Below are 21074 nucleotides of genomic sequence, written 5' to 3' on the forward strand. Positions count from 1 at the left end.
GACATCACAACATCTCTACAAAAAAAAATTAAAACATCTAGTGTGCTTGTTATTTATTTAAAGGTAACAGAACAAGTATATAATACATATAAATAAAAAATAGACAAATGAAATAGATCTTACCGTATATAAAACTTCCCATACTCCAAATAAAGATGAAGTTAAGACAAAGTAAATTCGGGAGGCGTCTCAGACCAATTAATTATTATAATAGAGCATTTAACATGACGCAATGAATACCCAATATACAAAATGGGCTTGTTTAATAGACCATTGTTTGAGACAACTAGACCTAAACTCTAGCTAGATTCTACACAAAACCTAAACATTCTGAAAACAGGAATCGACCGAAACAGTCATGTAGTTGGGTAGAAATTAGTTTTTTTTTTTTTTGTTTTACCTAATATGGTTTTCTGTCTTCCAGACTCGAATCGCTTCAACAAGAAGTTGAAGGATACTGAAGCAATTGAGAGGGACAAGGTTGTCCTCGAAGTGGAATTGCAGGACCAGACTGCTGAAGCTGTTTGGTCTTTCAATGGACAACCTATTGTACCCAATGACAGGTAAAACATAACTTTAAATTACAGCTCTAAAAAAATATAAAATATGTTCATGTACCGGTTTGTAAAATTTTAATATTATTTTGTTTTTTTTTAGAATTGAGATCAAGAACCTGGGTGGTGGCAAGCACCAGCTCATCTTCAACAAGCTGGAGATGGAGGATGACGGCGAGATTCTGTGCGAATCTGGCAAACTCAGCTCATCCTGCAAGCTGACCGTCAAGAAGGGCGAGTCCAAGCCTGCCATCGAGTGTCCGGACGAATTCCATGGACCTGCTGATCGTCCCTTCGTCATTGAGGTGCCTTACAAAGGTAAGAAGTTAATAAATATTCTATAATGTGCAACAAATCAAAATAACCAGTAAAACAGTATAATAATATTGGTCGGTATGGTTTCCAGTCACTGGCACCCGACAGACACCGATCGAAGCCAAGTTATGGAAGGACGGCAAAGCTCTGCCAGCCAAGGAAATCGAAGCTGTGGTTGAGCAAGAGAAGGTTCTCTTCAAGGTCAAGAAGCCTGCAAGAGAAGCATCTGGTAAATTCACGATCAAGCTGTCCAACGCCCAGGGCGAGGACTCTAAGGATGTCACTATCACCATGCAGAGTGTACCATCTGCGCCACAGAACGTTGAGGTCACGGAGGTGTTCCAGACTTCATGTGTGGTTGCATGGAAGACGCCACAGGACGATGGTGGTTCACCAATCGTCAAATACGTCATTGAGAGACAGGTAACAATACCATTTCTAAAAACATTATGATTTGTGTAAATGATAAGCTACAAATACTAGCAAAATGTGTCGTTTCTTGCAGGACATGTCCCTCAAGGCTGGTTGGGACAATGTGGCCGAGGTTGCTCAGGGTCAGCCATTGAAGTACAAGGTTGAAGATCTGATCCACAAAAAGACATACAAGTTCAGGATCCGTGCCGTTAACAAGGTCGGCTCTAGTGAGCCTGGTCTTTTCGGCAAGCCTGTATTGGCTAAAGACCCATGGGGTAAGAACTAAATCCTTTTAAAATCATAACTTCTAGCTTTACTTTGTTTTAGAAAGAGACTAATGTGTATATTTTTTACTTAGACGAACCATCGAAGCCCAAGGCTGTCGAACTTACTGACTGGGACAAGGACCACGCAGACATCAAGTGGCAGAAACCAGACAGCGATGGCGGTGCACCAATTACAGGATACGTCATCGAATACAAGGTAAAAAGATACACTCTGATATTTTCACTACTAGGTATGAACAAAGGGATCCTTTTACTTGTCACATTTAAAGGAGTAATTAGACTTTTAAAGAAGGTGAATGACTTGATGGTATTAACATATTTTCGTCATTTGCAGGAGAAGTTCGGCAAGGACTGGGTAACTGGCAAAGAGGTTCCTGGAGATTGCCTGAAGGCTACACAGGACGGTTTGAAGGAAGGATGCACTTACGAGTTCAGGGTTCGCGCCATCAACAAGGCCGGACCTGGTGAACCTAGTGACAGCACTAAACCAATTGTCGCTAAGTGCAGATTCGGTAAGTACCAAATAAGTTTTATTTTTCTCTCAAGACTCTTGGTACCCTATTGTTGAAGACACTTTATAAAGCGTAGTTTAGCTTTCTCGTCTAAATAATATTAATTACTTTTCGACTATTACAGTCGCTCCACATTAATTTACCGGCTAGAGCTTCAGTCTAAGATGGGCAATAATGGGACTTTTAAAAGAATACTGTTCAGGTGACCATTTGGTACTGTAATTGTATGTACCTATAATTTTATGATTTTCTTACAGTCAAGCCTTACATTATTGGCGATGGTGTCGGGAGCATCATCATCAAGAAGGGACAGGTCATCGCTTTCGACATCAAGTACGGAGGTGAACCTGAACCCGAGGTCAAATGGATGAAGGGTGAAGAGGTAAATATTAACAATATTAGTTTTTATCCATTTAATGAGATTCTGAACATCATCTGAAAGATATAAAATATATGACTGTTTGTTGTTGTCATGAAGATTCTTGGGATTGAAAAAATAAATAATGTCATTAGGTACCTGTAGCTTTTGTAAGGGTAAGTATATAGAAATAATTGTTTACCAAACAATCGTCTGATGTAATATTATGTTGAACTGAGATTTTCGTTAGATTAGATTACACTTTTCAGAATACTAGGGTATTTTTCCTAGCTGGCAGTCTATCGTTTGATTCATCATCTCATCAAAATTTCGTATTGGAGTTCACATTTTAATTGGAATTTTATTTTTTCTCCCAAAAAAGAAACGCGGCAAGCCGTACACGGAGAAGGTCAGATGGTTGGATCTAAATGTTGTATTGCATTTATATGTTCTAAACATGTACACTCATACACTATTTTTCTATATTTTATTCTACAAATATGTGCTAACACAACTACATTACAATATAAAACAATTTTTGTATGGTACTGAATTGAATGGAAAAACATATTTGGAATATTTTGAAACTTTATTTTCATTTGGTTCAGTACTACAGCACTTTAACTAAAAGCACAGCAAATACAAGCATTTACATTTATGTCCTTGGAGCACACGATGTAATTGGCTTGGCAACGTATGCTTTCGATGTTGTAACTGAAAAAAATAACTCAAAATTATTTCCTCTATATTGGCAATTGAGACACCAAAGTTGTTCGAATTACAAATTCTATCAAAAACCCGAAAAGGACGTAAACTTTTTTTTCTCGCACTCTCTTCTTTTTTTACTGTGGTAACAAAATTATGACAGCTGCGGTTTTGCCGTAGGCTGTCAACACATAACATTCTAACCTCGGGTTAAGTACCCATAGGTACTTAATCTAGAGAATTTAACACAACCCAATCGCACTGATAACATTTGGCACTGGTTATTTATATTATTTGAGATTGCGTCTGATATCATTCCCCTACATTTAATACACCATCACCATTGTTTTCTTCTTTGAAAGCACACATCCACAACTACAAACAAAAAAATACTCCTAACCTACACATTTTCCTACTTTCCAATTATTATTGTTGCAGCATAATAAAAATCATCGCTATGTTTTACAAACCCGTTATTTAATCCTACACTCTTAAATCCTAACCTCTTTTTAAAATTTTCTGTTATAACTAACTAACTACCTAACCACGGAATATAATTAAAAAATATAACTAACATAATTATTCTCAGCTATTATATTTACTTTATTAAAAATCCACACCCGCTTTTTAATTACCTATCTTATTTTATGGAACATACTAAATATACCTCACCACCAAATCGCAATGTGACACACTTTTATCTTGTCTTTTCAATCACTGGAATGATTCACATTTCTATGACATCACTGGTACGATCACCTCTCTATTACCTATGCACGATCAGACGCGATCTCTTAGTTACCCCCTACTCACAATCTGGTCCCGCAACAGGAGATCCTCGACGACGGTGACCGCATCACCATTGACAAGTACGAGAGGAACACCGTCATTACTGTGAGGAAGACCACCAGGCCTGACAGTGGAAAGTACAAGCTTGTGCTGACCAACTCGTCCGGTTCATGCGAGAGCGTCGGCGATGTGGTCGTACTTGGTAAGAACTACTTATTTTAAGTCTAGGGGCCAGTTTCACGGCTTCAGATAACTTATCCAATAGGTAATTTTACCGCACGCTTAAAAAACTACTGGTAAAATAACAGCTGATAACTTAACCAATACATATTTAGAAGCCACTGGCTTATTATTGGCAGGAACTCTTGATGCTAAATAATGTTATTCTTCCAGACAAACCAAACCGTCCCAATGGCCCGATCGAGGTCACAGACATCCGTGCCGAGAAGGCTACCGTCAAATGGAAAAAGCCCGACGACTGGCAGGGATCCGATATCACTGGATACACCCTGGAGAAAATGGATATGGTAAGGAACTTGATGAATATCGACAGCTTATAAATTCCAGAGAAGAATATTAGTTACAAATAACTGTTTTCACGCGCAATCTTATGTTCGAAATTGTTTTCTCAGGATACCGGCAACTGGGTACCTTGTGGAGAGACTGGTGCGGACCCAACAGAGTTCACTGTCAAGGGTCTCACGCCAAACCACAAGTACAAGTTTAGGGTGCGTGCCGTCAACAAGGAGGGCGAGTCAGAGCCGTTGGAGACTGACAGCTTCATTGTCGCCAAGAATCCTTACGGTAAAAAAAATATATTTTGCATTAAATGCTTCAAAATTAATATTATTGAAACTATCAGGCATAATAAATTAATTAGATTAGAAATGCAAGAATAGTTCTTAAAATCCGCTCTACGTATTATCTATTGATATTTCTGAACGAAACGATCCTGTCAGTAATGTCAATTAGTTGTCATTCTTTCCCGCACCTTTCAAACAATTTTTATTTTGTTTACCTACAGAAACAGTGATAAATTCACTGTAAATACTTAAATAGAAATACTAATATAGAAATTCGTTTTATTCGGGATATTTGAAGTGCTACTATCTTTTATACACTTCATCACTATCTAATGCACAACACAGACGACGCGAAATATCGGTTTTGGAACAGTATAACTTACAATGATAATGTTTTACACCAGACCCACCAAAGGCGCCAGGAAAGCCTACGATCATCGACTACGACAACCAGTCGGTGACATTGCAATGGGAGCCGCCGTCAGACAACGGTGGCAGACCGATCCTGGGATACGTTATCGAGATGAAGGACAAATTCTCTCCCGACTGGATCGAGGTAAACAACTTCTATTTTATCATTACTTGTATGTTAAAGCTTACTGTCTTTGTAAGTTCTTTGATTATATTCTACCCACAGCCGATAGGCCAAGCGTTTGATCGGTTGATCAAAAGTTATAGATAGGAAGATAATCAGAAAATGTCGATAAATTGATTCAAGTCTTACCTGGAAATAATAAAGAATAACAAGATATAATTAATAATAAGTCACAATCTTCCCGGATTTCTGTGACAAAACCCTTAACAATATGACTTCCCTTAACATGTTCAAGAAACAAAGAATTTACCTATTTGAATAAACATATTATTATACCCTCTTATTCATAAACACACTATAAACCCAATTTATTTAAAAACTACTACAATATGTTTTCTTTTTTTCATTTTGCTAAGGAGTGAAAGAAACAAAACTCAAAGCCTGTAATATCTTCATATATTTTTATGAATAAGAGGGTTAAATTGCAGGTATAAACAGTTATTATCAGTATACTCTCCTGTATAAGAACACAAATTTAGCTAATTCTCAATAATATTTGCCTACAGGTTACAAAGACCGAAGACACCAAGACCGAGTACAAGGTTGAAGGTCTGAAGGAGAAGATGGTGTACCAGTTCCGTGTGAAGGCACACAACAAGGCTGGTGTCGGTGAAGCTTCACAGCCTACTGACAACCATCTCTGCAAACACAGGAACTGTAAGTGTTCTCAGTTACATAATTTTGAAATTCTTACCTCAGATATCACTTTAATTTCCCTGTTATTTTTCCAAGCTACTTTACCAATGCGTTCAATAGACTTGACTTTAAAACAAAAAAAATATAATGTGAAATGAAATTTTATATGAAGATGGATTTATATTCTGATTGTCAAGTGAACATATTAAATAGTCAGGGACCAGGGTATTCTTTCTTAGTTATGATCCCATACATATTAAACAGTATAACCCCCTAGTCTATCTTTTATTCTAAAACAATGATTTTGTATTACAGTGAAGCCACGCATCGAGCGCAGCACCTTCAAGTCAGTGATCATCAAGGCAGGCCGCACACACAAGTGGTCTGTGGATGTCATTGGTGAACCTCCACCAGAGATGACTTGGTCAGTATTACAAGTTTGTTTTCAAAACATCACATTTTAAATGTTTTTTTTTCTCTAAGCATTTAACTGACAATAGGCTTCTAAATACAGTACCTACGTCAGAAATGAACTTATATTTCATTATACAAGTTAGTACAAATCCATCACGTAAATAAAACATTTTCTTCAACCATGGAATATTACTACAATATAATATTTCTAAAACATTCAAAGTCAACACATTTATTTAATGGTACTATCCTTTTCTACACAACTGGGCGATACAAAGAAGAGTAGGTTTTACATTAGTTTTATTTGCTATTCAACAAACATAGTCGGAATACACAATGAAATATATTTTCTAAATTTCTTGAAAATGTAGATTGATTTACCTCAGTAAGAAGTAGTAGTCTCATAAATACTTTGGAACTGTAATAAATAAACAATGCTGTCTCCAGGTCATGGCGCGAGGACATAAAGCTGGTGAACACGGAGCGCATCAAGATCGACAATAAGGAGTACCACACAGACTTCACCATCGTGAACGCGGTGAGGCGCGACACTGGCAAGTACAAGCTGCGCGCTGAGAACTGCAACGGTTTCGATGAGGAGACCGTTGAGCTGACTGTGCTGAGCAAGCCTAGTGCGCCTAAAGGTGAGGAAATATGTTTATTATCTTCTTATTCTATTGTTTCTTACTCTATTATAGTTACTCTTGTATAGTTTATTACTCTATATTTTAAAACCGTTAATGAACCATGTAGCGGAACTACATGGTTCTTTAACAATATTAATAATATTCTTTACAATGAGTAGATGCTAAATGTGCCAAAGGGCCTTAACAAAGTTACGAGTTGTTGATGAATTTCCACTTAAATGGAGCCTTTTTTATGAAATAAGTTTGGTGGTAGTTGTAAATTGAATCCTTTTTGTTGTTAAAGTTTATTTTACTTACTTGAAAAGATGAAGTTTTAGTTGCTTAGAAAGAACAAGTCTTTTTGTTACTGTATAATTTTATTGAAGAATAATAGCTAAAAGTTTTTTTAATTTAAAATATATAGGTACATTAAAATTTTACTTCGGCTAAAATGTTTTAGCAAACAGTGAAATATAAATGTATTTTGATCTCCAGGCCCATTGGAGGTATCAGACATCCACGCAGAAGGCTGCAAGGTTAAATGGGAGAAGCCAGATGACGATGGTGGCTCTCCAGTCAAGGAGTACGAACTCGAGAAGATGGACGTCGCCACTGGCAAGTGGGTCAGGGTTGGCAGGTCAGTACACAATACATATTCCTTTGTTAAAACAGCTAATGAAAAATACACATGTTGAACCTAAAGGAGTTAGTTAAAAATGTATCTTTCTTTAATATGGTAGCTTGTGTTGAAATCTATTTCTTACTTAGAAAGAGTATAATCACATCTTTATAAAAAAATTCTTTTCTAGAGAGTACAAATCAAAACTTAATTTGAATAATTTTACCACATCTTTATGCAAATAGACCTTACAAAATCGCCAGCTGTAAAAACGTATACATCAGGTATAAGATACGTACGAATACGTATACGTTCTAAACGTAATTTTAGATAAACTACCAACATATTTTAAAATTTTTATCGTTATCTATTTGACGTCTCGTAGGGACAGCAATAGTTTAAAGCAAAACTTGCAAGTTTGCATTTCTGTGTTTCTCTTATTTACAAAAATCATAACAATGTTTATTTCTTGTATACAGAGTTGCCGGTGACAAGAAGCCTCTAGAGATGGAGGTGACCGGCCTGGAGCCTGGCCACCAGTACAAGTTCAGAGTGACGGCCGTCAACGACGAGGGCGACTCCGAGCCGCTGGAAGCTGAGAAGGCTATCCTCGCTAAGAATCCATTCGGTAAGTAGTATAATATATCTATCAAAGACCTACATCTGTACTGAAAATTCTGAATGCAAACTATGAATGACTACTTAGTGGTCATAACAGAGCATTTTCGTGGCTCTACGTTTTCGATAAAAATCAGGCCTCCCAGTCAGTTGTTGTTGATTAGGTTTGAATCGGGAGCTGTTAAGCTCTTTCAAAAGCCTTTGAGTAGCTTGCTTGAACAATTTTGAAAGTATGTTACCTACCAACCTGTCCAGACAGTAAAATCAGTTTGAATATATTTTTTTCATTATTATCTCATCATTAATAATTTGCGAATATCACATGAATAGTAATTGCATAAGAAGAAAAATGGGATATTGGATAAACAATAATTTATCTATCTATCTAATCAGCCCGTATCCTGTTGAGTATAGGCCTCCCCCTCAGCACGCCACTTTATACGGTCCTCCGCTAGTCTCATCCATTTCGGCCCTACACATTTTACAATGTCGCCCGACCATCTAGTTGCAGGCCTTCCTTGTGACCTTCGCCCATTCCATGGCCGCCATTCAGGGATTAATTTTATTCAAACAATAATATTATCACAATATTGTAAGCTTCTTTTAATAATATTTTCCCTACGTATAGATGTTGCCGACAAGCCCGGCAACGTGGAGGTGGCTGACCACGACAACCAGAGCGCGGAGATCAAGTGGGAGCCGCCCAAGTCGGACGGCGGCGCGCCCGTGCTCAAGTACATCATACAGAAGAAGCCCAAGGGCGGCGACTGGGAGAATGCGGCTGAGGTAAGGGAATACATCTTTTGAATTGATATTAACTTCTCTATACTTAAAACAGTAATTAGAACATGCGTCTGCATTAATGCACTACAGAACCTGAATTTAATATGTAGAATTAAAGAAACTAAATAAAATTATAGAAAAAGCTAATGTAAAAGTAATATTACAAAATCACGGTAGTTTGCCCAAAACAATAACAATAGTATGATGTATTGAAAATATAGCAATCATTCGATAACTCATTTTATAATGTTACCGTTTGATTCCCGCAAAAGACTGTTTTTTTTATTGAGGGCAGGTTACTTTAGCTCCTCTTTTAATGTCTTTTAAAAAAGTATATTTTCAAACAACAGCCGTACTAATAACTCTTTATTTTCCCAGGTGCCTGGAAGCCAGAACTCCGGCAAAGTGGAGGGACTGCCCGAGGGCGGTGAGTTCCAGTTCCGCGTGATCGCCGTCAACAAGGCCGGCCCGTCAGAGGCGTCTGACCCGACCAAGATGACTACCATCAGACACAAAGCTTGTAAGTATACTGAAACTTGTTTTGATGTTATTAGGAAGTTATTGTTGAATGTAGAGAATGGTAAGAGAGTATTTTAGTTCTGACTGGTTACTAGTCAGTCTATAATTTTACAAGTTAAAGATACAAAAGATCAAAACCAGCTTTGTAAACTCTAGTCTCGACAATGACTTGGTATTATTATTTTAAAACCACCATTGGTTAAGATTCTAGTTCACATTTTGTATTTCAATGCAACGATTCGATTTGTAAAAAATAAATGATGTCACACACTAATCAAATGTCGCAATGCTGAGAATCTTTAGTAACTTCCAAAGTTTTTTAGACTTTACTTATCTTCAATCTATGAAAAATCAAAACCTTTTGTAACTAACACGTATTTTTTCATCAACAGTGAAGCCACGTATCGACCGCACAAACCTGAAGGCTCTGGCGGTCCGCGCTGGCAAGCCTATTTTCTTCGACGTCAACGTCAAGGGTGAACCCGCGCCTAAGGTGCAGTGGTTCCAGAAATGGAAGAACGAGGAGAAGGAGGTATGTATCTACTATAATGAGATAGACAAAGAGAGACAATAAATCAAAGACTGACTGACTAGTTTACTTGATGAAAAGATACTTAATGCTTTTAAAAAACTTTGATTTTGTAAAAGAGAAGGTTTGAAGCAAACTCTTAAATAAAGTTCCTAACAATTAATACAGGAAAGAATAATTATATTCCTTGACGCAAATTCATCTTATGGAAAGCACAAAAACGGTTGGATAATTCTTATTTCTATTCCCTCTTTCTCCTAAAGATTATGAGCATCATTTTTCGCATACTATAACAAAATGAGACTAGCGGGATAGACATATTTTTTAAAGATTATGAGAAGTTTCTTAAAACATCCTCAATAATTAAACCCTTATTTCCATCCCCAGGTGACAGCCAACGTAATAAACGTAGACTACAACACGAAACTAGACATCAAGGAATCAGTCCGTGCCATGACGGGCACGTACCGTATCCTCGCGACCAACGAGCACGGTTCTGACGAGGCCGACGTGGAGATCACCGTGCTGTCGGCGCCGGGCAAACCTGGTGGACCGCTCAAGGTGGCTGATGTTACCAAGAACGGCTGCAAACTGTCTTGGAAGAAGCCTGAAGATGATGGTGGTGAGTTAACTGATACTTTTAGAATTTATTTTAACCAATTAAATAAGATTTTTTAGGCCTATATTGTAATCTATATATATAAAAGAAAGTCGTGTTAGTTACACCACTTATAACTCAAGAACGGCAGAACAGATTTGGCTGAAAATTGGTAGGGAGGTAGCTTAGAGCCGGGAGATGGACATAGGATACTTTTTATCCCGCTCGACCGTGTTTGAACATGCTAGAAGAACAGAATATGGAAATAACAACACCAATTAGTCATGATCTCCTGGTAGCTGTGGATCTATTTTCCGATCAGAATTAGGCCTAAAAAACTAAAAAACGGCTCTATAAACTCTAAAAACTCTCTATAAACCTTTTCACAGTTACCAGGAGATCATGATCACTTGCTTGCTAAACAACTTTATTTTTATAGATTTAGCTTAAAAATCGGCGTAGTTTCATAGAAACTTTTTCACCCCCGTTAAGGCAGAATTTCCAAAAATAAAAAGCAGCAGTAAAAAATGTTTCAAAAACGGGTAAAATTATCTCTTATGTGACGCAAGCGAAGTTGGGCGGGTCAGCTAGTCTATAGAAATAAAAGAACATTAATAAGAACAAGTGAGAATCATTATTGTGTTTTACAAATGTTTTTCTTATCGATAAATACTAAGAGCTACCCGCTACTGCATATTTCGACCCTTTTGGGATTCGGCTTCTTATTCGGTGGTATTAAAATGTCACATTTGTTTTCATCACAGCTCAATATGTTTTCGCTCTAGTATATCTCCAAATTAGACTTAAAATAATTGTTTTGTAAAAATATTACCAAAATAACGAATAAACAAGTCTTTTAACCAGATAATTCTATCCACATGGTCTTGAAAATATACACGTACTTATGAATTATAACAAATTAATTCAAAGATCACAACTAATCACCACTTTCTCTTCAGGTAAACCCGTCACAGGCTACGTAGTAGAGAAGTTAAACAAGGCCACCGGTCGCTGGGTGCCGGTCGGCAAGACCGATGACACAGAGATGGACATCAAGGGTCTGCAGGAAGGCGAGGAGTACGAGTTCAGGGTCAAGGCCGTCAATGAGGAGGGAGAGTCGGAGCCGCTGAAGACTGACCACTCCATCATTGCTAAGAATCCTTATGGTGAGTGCTCATTTTGTATTTTCATAATTAGTTTTTTTGAGAATAGTCTTCTTTAGTATACCATAGAACTTCAAAATAGAACAATTTATTTACCATGTTATTTTCTTTTCCAAATACGCACTCCTTTTTAAACTTAATCTGAAACATGAAACTGAATGATTTTCCGACAGAATTTGGTACACTTCAGGCCTAAAACTCGTCCAGGAATAAGAAATTTAATGTATTATTACTATTCCTTTATGGCAAGGGTCTTCTCGTAATAAGGGAGGGACTTGTGAATCGTTAGAATGTTTAGGTTACTTATTAGTCTAGAATATAAAACTACAGCATTAGTTGTATAAAAATAAAATGACCTAAAGTTTAAACAAATGCTTAAATTATTTCTACTTTCTCTTCAGACATCCCTGGCAAGCCCTCAGTGCCGACCATCGAGGACTGGGACGTGGACCGCGTGGACCTCAAGTGGGAGGCGCCCAAGAACAACGGCGGCGCGCCCATCACCGGCTACATTATTGAGAAGAAGGAGAAGTACGGACAATGGTCCGAGGCGCTTGTTACCAACGTGAGTACATGATATAGATCTACTACTTGTTTTTCTCTTGTAAACGGGGTTAGGATTTAAGTGGTTATGTATGGAACATCGTTGGGTATCTATTTTTGAGCTGAATAAAAGGAACTATGGCGCTAAGTTCCAACATAATTCTTTAAAAGCTATTTTCTGCTTTTACGTTAACTCTTTTAAGGAGTTATATGCAAGAAAATTCTTTGATAGAAAATGCGTGAATATTGAAAATACGACCAGTTATTTCCTGGTGTATATCATTATTAAGAACTTTAAGTACTCATGCAAAAAATATCAATTCATTTCAATTAAGGGATATTTACTGATTCTGGCCTGCCCTACTGCTTGTCATATTATTGGACTTATTGTTATTTAGTGAGTTTTAGTATATCTCACACGCCTCGTTCTCAAACTGTCAAGTCGATACGATTATTTTCAATATAAACATGCATTATAATATATTTTATGTTATTGCTCCACAGACGCCAGAATGCAAGGCTCGCGTGCCGGAGCTGAAGGAGGGCAACGTGTATCAGTTCCGTGTACGTGCCGTCAACAAGGCGGGTCCTAGTGAACCGGGCGACGCCACACAACCACACACTGCCAAGGCTAGATTCTGTAAGTATAAGAATTTTAATACATACTCATTAAATTACAGTACTGATTTTGCTAACTTCTCTCGGTAACTTTATTGTCTTGGAAGACGCTTTGGGATTGGTTTCCAAAGTCAATATGTTTTATTACTAGAACGATTTCTTGTTAGTTTTTTGTAGCTATTGAGACATGAACGAAAAATCTATTACGCCAATTATTTTTATGGTAATTTCCACAAAAAATAGTTTGAATGTCGGAAATTAGTTAGCAAATATTATTGGGACTTATTATGTCGGTACGATGTAATATAATATTTTTATTTTGTTTAACAGTGAAGCCACACATCAACCGCGACAAGATGACGGCTATCCGCGTCCGCGCGGGAACCACCATCAAGTTGGACGTCGACATCAAGGGTGAACCTCCACCAACCAAGACCTGGACCTTCGCCAAGAAGGTAAACATCACATATAGACTCTTTATAGTAAAACTTTAAAGTAAAACTAATAGTACAGTGAGATCGATACAGCTTAGGCACTTTGAAAACGAAAATTTAATATTTACTAATTGGTGAGAGTATAAAAAGTTCAATTTATATATTCAAACACACTGGAAATGTTTCCCAGCTCTTTTATCAAATACAAAACCGTTATATTCATAGATTTTGACCTCGCCTTAAGCGCAATACTTATATGGTCTACATGATGGAGCTAATCCAGTCTGTAAAGAGCAATGATACTCTGTCTTTGATTGTCTGTAAGTATATGTAGAACTACTCTATGTACCTATAAATAGGATTAACTATTTTTCTAACATGTGCAAATGTAATCTCCGCACATAAAACAGTTATTATCACAGTTCACTACAACGTTATTTATTCTTTGTCTGCTAGGTCCTGGAGACGGGCCCGGGCATCAAGATCGAGAACGAAGACTACAACACCAAGATGCAGATCTTCGACTCGACGTGGAGCAACTCCGGCGTGTACACGCTCAAGGCGGAAAACGAGTCCGGAGTTGATGAGGCTACCGTCGAAATTACTGTATTAGGTATGTGCTACTTCTTCTTATCAGTGATCAACCTAGTATCAAAGTTGTTCAAGCCGCCCAGAGGCCTCTTACGTGGCTTTACGACTGTTATCTTAGTAGACAACAACCGAGACTGACTTTTGACTTTTGCCCCCCGAAGCACGGTACGCCCAGTTCAAATACCACTATACGGTCACCCATCTATAGACACCGCCAAGGTTTGCTTAACGATTGAATATTGAACCTTGTATATATTTAAGTTATGTTTAATAGATCTAAGTTGCGACACACGCAGTAAGTGAGGATATAGACGCTAAAGTTGTAAGTCGCAATGATGATGAATGGCAGTCGAATTTATCATCTGATACTTCATTGTAGTGATAAATGCAATGTAATTCCGCAATCTTTTTCGAAATTTTATCCTCTACTAGCGAAGCGTGCACGTACACGGGCGTATACGCATTTAATCTTTACAATCTTTATAGTTACTCTTACAATTTTCGCAAAGCCTTTGAGTACTTATCATATTATTGCTTTCCAGACAAGAAGTGGAATGATCTATATTTTACTATGAAATATTAACTTTCAGACAAGCCCGGCAAGCCCGAAGGTCCACTAGAAGTGTCGGACGTGCACGCGGATCACGTGAAGCTGAAGTGGAACAAGCCCAAGCACACGGGCGGCCTGCCGCTCAGCGCCTACGTGGTGGAGAAGATGGACACGCTCACCGGCAAGTGGGTGCCGGCCGGTACTGTGGAGCCGGACACCTTGGAGACTACTGTTACTGGTGAGCTATTCAATTTTCTACTACTCTTTGGTAACTCTAAGTTCATAAAACATTTTAATTAACTTATTTAGACTTATTATACGAAGCTGTTTGTAGGCGGACTTAATGCCGGGGGCATTTTTTGCCAGTCTATCTTGAGGTGATGCAGAGATTGTTGTAAAAGTGTTTAAAAAACAAAGGAGAGTGAATTGAGATGGAAAGTAAATTTTCTACCATCCATGGCTTTGATAACATGGTGGAATAGTAAATTGACATGACCATTAAGAGTCAAAATTTTAAGGCATAAGACGCTGTTCAACAACAGCGTCTTATGCCTTAAAATTTTGACACGCGACTCAAATACTAAAAAAAGTATTTTCTCCCACCAGGTCTCGAACCCCTCCACACATACCAGTTCCGCGTGAAGGCTCTGAACGAGGAAGGCGAGTCTGAACCCTTGGAGACAGACCACGGCATCTTAGCCAAGAACCCGTACGACGTGCCCGCGCCCCCCGGCCTGCCTGACATTGTTGACTGGGATGAGAAGTCCGCTAAACTCAAGTGGGAGCCACCAATCAGGGACAATGGAGCTCCTATTACTGGATATATTATTGAAGTTATGGATAGAGATAGGGGAGAGTTTGTTAAGGTATGTCTGAATTTACTTTCTTTTAGATAAGCGTTAAGTGTTTAATGGTAGTTGCTGCTCCACATTGTGAACTTCTTCATACTCCTCTTATATATTTTCGGGCAAAACGCTACACATAAAATAATGTTTTGATAATTAGATATGCGGTCACTCTTTGTCGGGAACTTTTTCTTTTCTACCGAATGGGACTGTTTCGAAAACTCCTTTTTATTTTTGCTATTTATAACACCTAAAAAATCATAAATAAATATCTTATATTCTGTGGTCAATATCAAAATTGTCCAATATACTCAAAGCGAGTTTTAAAAATTCTGAATTCATCAAAAATACACAACACTTTTCTATATCACTATCATCTTTATCCGTAGGCGGCCGAGATCCAAGGCAACATCTGCCAAGGCACAGTGCCGAAGCTGGAGGAAGGCAACCAGTACCAGTTCCGCATCCGTGCGCTGAACAAGGCTGGACAGTCCGAACCTTCGGAGAACACCAACTGGCATACAGCCAAGCCACGATTCTGTAAGTATTACGCACTTTTTTCCTTAAGATGGTTGTATACGTTAAAATCGCCTCATATTTTGAGAAACATCTTTGCCAAAATGATAGTAATGCTTAAGATACTGTTGAGAATTGGGGCCCTTTTTATGTTTGGGGTGTTTTTGAGTCAGTTTTCGTTATGGTGTATTTAAACATTGATAACTAAGTCAGATCTCTAGTAAAAAGCTTTGGCTGCCTTCATTCTCATAAGAAAAAACATTTGATATCTTCTCAGCAAAAAATACACCAGAAATATGTATGAGAGAAATAATTACCACTACCTTCCGAGTAGCCTTCGTGGCGTAGTGGTTTAGGGTTCGATTACCACACGAGTCAATTATTTGTACGATCCACACAAATATGTTTCGGGTCTGGTTGTACTTTGTCTCCGTTGTTTGTATGTTTGTTAAGGTCCCCGCAACACAAGAGCAATATAAATATAATTAAATATAATTTTAAAATCTCTCAACAGTGAAACCAAGAATCGACCGCACAAACCTGAACCCGCTCACCGTGAAAGCTGGTTTACCAGTATCACTGGACATCAAGGTCTTCGGCGAGCCTCCAGCGAAGGTCACCTGGCACTTCAAGGGCGAAGAGCTGCAGAACCGCGAGAACTTGGAGATCATCAATGTGGACTATAACACTAAGTTCTTGATGACGAAGAGTAAGAGGGCTAATACCGGCAAATACGTGATCAAGGCTAAGAACGAGGTCGGCGAAGATGAGGCTGAGATTGAGATTACTATTCTTGGTGAGTAAATCTTGTATAGTTTTTGTAAACATTGTATACTATTGTATCCTTTTTATATATCCCTATATTTTCTTTAAATAATGATCAACTGTCTATTAATAAATTTATTGGATACATAAATAAAATTATTTGTTTTTGATACTTTATAAAAAATCTGTCCGTGGCGAGACACACATGTGTGACACGTGGTGCTTCTTTTTATGCTATTTTTGATCACGTAGTCTCGGGTTCAATTCCCGGTTTGGGTAAAGTTTTATAGAGATTTATCAAATTCCGTAGGTATATTCTTAGAACTAGATCAAAGTTTAGTAGTTTCTAGCAAAAGTGTTGCTTTTTATGTATTTAAGCAAAAGAATATGAACGTTGTGAAATTTCTACAAAATCCAGCAATAACTTCGTAAAACCAGTTTCACTAACTATCTTGATTAATTCTCAGGCAAGCCATCGAAGCCCAACGGTCCGTTGGACGTGGCTGACGTCACTAAGAACGGCTGCACGTTGACGTGGAAGAAACCGGACGACGACGGCGGCTCACCCATCGAGTACTACGAGATTGAGAAGCTTGACCCGCTTACTGGTACGTATTGGGTTTAGTTGTATTTATGATAAAAATATAGAACTGGGTGGGAAGAGAGAAAGTATGGAGGATTTATAAAAAAGAAGGCACTGATAAGTTGTTATCATAGAGTTGACTAGTAACTATTTTTTTGCTTTAAGTTGGTTTGAGGTACATTTTTACTGAATTCAGTAGGAAAAAGCATAAAATTAATACCATTTGGTATACTGGTATACTGATATAAAAGCGACGTCAATATTTTTCATAGAAAATGAAAATGTTGTGTTATTGTAACTTAGAAAAAATAAAACAAGCAGTTTTATAAACCAGTAGAAAAAAGGTTACCTATTGCCCGGTTCGGACTTATTCCATAAATGAGTATTTTCTAAGGCACAAAATCTTTTCGAACACATAATAACTATATTTTATTCCCCCAGGCCAATGGCTCCCATGTGGTACTGCGAAGGACTGCAAGGCGAACGTGACCGGTCTGTCGGAGGGCAAGCCCTACAAGTTCAGGGTGAAGGCCGTCAACAAGGAGGGCGAGTCCGAGGAACTCGAGACTGAGAAGCCTATCATCGCTAAGAATCCGTTCGGTGAGTGAATATTAGTTTTATATTTAATGAAGTTATGATAGTATAAATGTGTATTTTAAAAGTTTTTGAATGTTACGTTTGTAACAATCAGATAGTACAATATACCTTAGATTCGAATAAAAGTTAGAACTCCCTGGCAAAGTTATTTGAAAAAAATCGGTTTGTATTCTTTAATGTCAAGTGCGGACCTAAGTCTTCCTCTAACTGTCAAAGCTATCTCAGAAAAGAAATGTCAAATACGGTATATTCCCATTTGTTCCCTCTAACACTGTCCCCCAGGGTGACAACTGGGAATAAGAAGAGAAAGAAAATTCCCAGTTGAAGTCTTCAGTTCATTTTATGTTATGATGTTAATAAATTATCTTCTTACTTACAGACGAGCCCGGCAAGCCCGGCCGTCCGGAGCCACGCAACTGGGACAAGGACTTTGTGGAGCTGGAATGGACCCCACCCAAGAGCGACGGTGGCGCCCCCATCACTGGCTACATCGTGCAAAAGAGAGAGAAGGGTGGCAGGTGTGTAGTCTTGTATTTGTTTATCTTTGAATGTCTTAATGCAAATGTTCTTTTCCCGTTTGTAGATAAAATTTTTAAAAGTGATATATTATAATTCTACACCTTTCCGAGCTATGACTATGACTATGAGTAATAATATATTTTTTGATTATAATATTTGTTGGAAATTGATGGAAGGTTTGAGTTCGAAATTTATTTTATTCTTACCAAAGTAAAATCAGCGGGAAGTCTGATATTATATGTCTAAAAATCTTGTTAATTTCCATTTGATTTTCACTCCCAATGCAGTGGACTCAAGGCCCTCTCTTGTTTCAAAAGGAGGCCTTACCTAGAAATGTAATAAATAAATAAATAATTTAGTTGCCTAAGTACTGTTTAGGAATAAAACTCATTTTCTCATTTTTCCTACTCAGGTCATGGTCGGACTGCCTCAAGACAACGGGCGACCGCCCCACCGGCCGCGTGACAGACGTGGACGAGGGTCGCGAGTACGAGTTCCGTGTGATGGCCGTCAACAAGGCCGGACCCGGAGAACCGTCCGACCCCAGCAAGAGTGTTATTACTAAGCCGCGTTTCTGTAAGTATTATTTATTGTTTTATAGCATTAGCTCAGCTATTATAAACGAGGATGTTTTCGTAGAAAGAAAAGTAAATAGGTGTGATGAAAAATTGTGGAACTACAAAAAAATTGCTACTAATTTGCTCTCTTTCTGGTACGGTCGAATAATTTTTGACAATTACGAAGTCTCGAGTTCGATTCCCGGGTGGAGCAATGTGTGTTTGTTTGCCTATTAAAACATACTCAATAGTCCAATAACATACAATCATGGTGTGTGACAATAGTTTTACCTGTTATAAATGGGTATATTTTAAACCACCCACTTTTGTTTTAATTATCTCTTAAACCCTATCCGAGTTCATAATAGATTTAATAAAAAGGTCGTATATTCGCTAAGAAATGGTACACAAACTGATGGGTTATGTTTGCCACATAGTTATTTCAGTAAAACAATATTAAAAATGTCATTTTTCCACAGTGGCGCCAAAGATCGACCGCAAGAACCTCCAGAAGAAGAAGATCAAGGTTGGCTCTCCGCTCAAGATGGAGGCCGACGTCAAGGGTGAGCCGGAGCCGGTCATCACCTGGACATTCAATGGAGAAGTTCTTAAGGTAAATGGCACATACATATAAGTCGATATTTATAGGGTATAATAGAGCTGTAGGAGACAAATAAGTAGTTTAATATTTAGTAATCAGTTTTATTCAGAAGTTATTGCTTTTAATTTTCATTAATCAACGGATTTTGATTCATTCGCAACCGGTCTTTAGCATTAGGAAAGTTTTTAGGATAGAAAAGTATAAACTGAAGTACAAACACTAAAGCTCTTCTTAGTTTGGTAAATTAGACTCGTTTTTTTTATCTGTATGCCAAGTATAAGTCACTAAAATTGTATATTTCACAGCATATTTTAATTTTTTGTTACTATAACTAATTACTATTATTCCTCCCCAGGCGCAAGAGCGTCTCAAGATCGAGAACAAGGACTACCACACGTCGTTCCTACGCGAGAAGATGACTCGCGCCGACGCCGGCAAGTACGTGGTGACGGCCAAGAATGACTCCGGCACTGACACCGTGGAGGTCGAGGTCGAGGTCGTGAGCAAGCCGTCCAAGCCTAAGGGACCACTCAAGGTATGTTACTTACTGTTTATATCACAAATTAATAGTCTTCTTATGACACTTTGTAAGGTTTAGGTAAAAACGGGATCCTATAATTAAGACTTCGCTGTCTCTCTGTTTTTTCTAACTGGTTGGAGGTTGAATTGTCAAAAATGTCAAGTTTTTTTCAGGTATACGCTTATATGCTGATTTATCTAAATTGGTTTCGTACTTTAGCCGTGAAGCTGTAACAGACGGGCTGAATCACGTGAAACTCTTAAAAGTCATAATTTTGAATCATTGTTGGTATGGAAGTAAAGTCTTAAAGTATGATTATGAATTACTTAGTAAAGTTATTTACAGTTTATATAGTTACATATCTACTGTTAGCACAATGTAAAACTATACCATACTACTTTAAATATCTAGTACTCTTTTAGCTTCAAACCAACTCCACATCTATATCAATTCAATAATAAAACAACCCCCATTCTCGCAACTACGTCAACAATAAATTCTAACCAACTCTAAAATGTCCCCAGGTCTCAGACGTGAAGGCGGACGGCTGCAAGCTCAAATGGGAGCCACCAGAAGACGACGGTGGCGAGCCTATTGAGAACTACGTCGTTGAACGCATGGACACGGAGTCTGGTCGCTGGGTGCCGGTCTGCACCACCAAGACCCCGGAGGCCGACGTCACTGGCCTCAATGAGGGCAAGGACTACCTGTTCAGGGTTAAGGCAGTCAACCCTGAGGGTGAAAGTGAACCGCTCGTCACTGATACTGCTACTACTGCTAAGAATCCTTATGGTGAGTGATATATAAACAATTTTTCAAGTTTGATTCTAAAAGAGCTTATATAAAGTAACTTTTACGAGAAAAAAATATAATGTTTATGAAAACGTAGTAAAAAAACACCCAAGACAATGTTATGGACAATATTAAATATATAAAAACGACTGAAGTATGATTAATACAATTAGTCATTTAATTTTTGCTAGAGAAATATCCAAAAC

The 21074-nt window shown here is 38.0% G+C and overlaps 1 protein-coding gene across 1 annotated transcript in view; it reads left to right on the plus strand.

Annotated features, from left to right (window-relative positions):
• The window catches only part of bt (projectin protein bent), a 126355-nt gene that overhangs the window by 62038 nt on the left and 43243 nt on the right, over nt 1-21074 (plus strand). The window contains exons 74-110 of the mRNA XM_076130848.1: nt 425-563; nt 658-872; nt 961-1292; nt 1375-1558; nt 1642-1766; nt 1905-2082; nt 2340-2464; nt 2823-2849; nt 3977-4136; nt 4328-4461; nt 4567-4738; nt 5142-5293; nt 5839-5989; nt 6284-6392; nt 6830-7026; nt 7504-7645; nt 8107-8255; nt 8874-9031; nt 9407-9548; nt 9940-10079; nt 10464-10698; nt 11634-11840; nt 12239-12402; nt 12885-13020; nt 13329-13453; nt 13889-14045; nt 14614-14811; nt 15180-15439; nt 15808-15958; nt 16449-16730; nt 17167-17307; nt 17724-17882; nt 18259-18397; nt 18811-18974; nt 19435-19568; nt 19912-20091; nt 20601-20868. Coding sequence (XP_075986963.1) covers nt 425-563; nt 658-872; nt 961-1292; nt 1375-1558; nt 1642-1766; nt 1905-2082; nt 2340-2464; nt 2823-2849; nt 3977-4136; nt 4328-4461; nt 4567-4738; nt 5142-5293; nt 5839-5989; nt 6284-6392; nt 6830-7026; nt 7504-7645; nt 8107-8255; nt 8874-9031; nt 9407-9548; nt 9940-10079; nt 10464-10698; nt 11634-11840; nt 12239-12402; nt 12885-13020; nt 13329-13453; nt 13889-14045; nt 14614-14811; nt 15180-15439; nt 15808-15958; nt 16449-16730; nt 17167-17307; nt 17724-17882; nt 18259-18397; nt 18811-18974; nt 19435-19568; nt 19912-20091; nt 20601-20868 — 6231 coding nt within the window. The remainder of the gene's footprint in view (nt 1-424; nt 564-657; nt 873-960; nt 1293-1374; nt 1559-1641; nt 1767-1904; nt 2083-2339; nt 2465-2822; nt 2850-3976; nt 4137-4327; nt 4462-4566; nt 4739-5141; nt 5294-5838; nt 5990-6283; nt 6393-6829; nt 7027-7503; nt 7646-8106; nt 8256-8873; nt 9032-9406; nt 9549-9939; nt 10080-10463; nt 10699-11633; nt 11841-12238; nt 12403-12884; nt 13021-13328; nt 13454-13888; nt 14046-14613; nt 14812-15179; nt 15440-15807; nt 15959-16448; nt 16731-17166; nt 17308-17723; nt 17883-18258; nt 18398-18810; nt 18975-19434; nt 19569-19911; nt 20092-20600; nt 20869-21074) is intronic.

The sequence above is a fragment of the Anticarsia gemmatalis genome, chromosome 25 (assembly GCF_050436995.1).
Source record: "Anticarsia gemmatalis isolate Benzon Research Colony breed Stoneville strain chromosome 25, ilAntGemm2 primary, whole genome shotgun sequence".
NCBI classification, from domain to species: Eukaryota; Metazoa; Arthropoda; class Insecta; order Lepidoptera; family Erebidae; genus Anticarsia; species Anticarsia gemmatalis.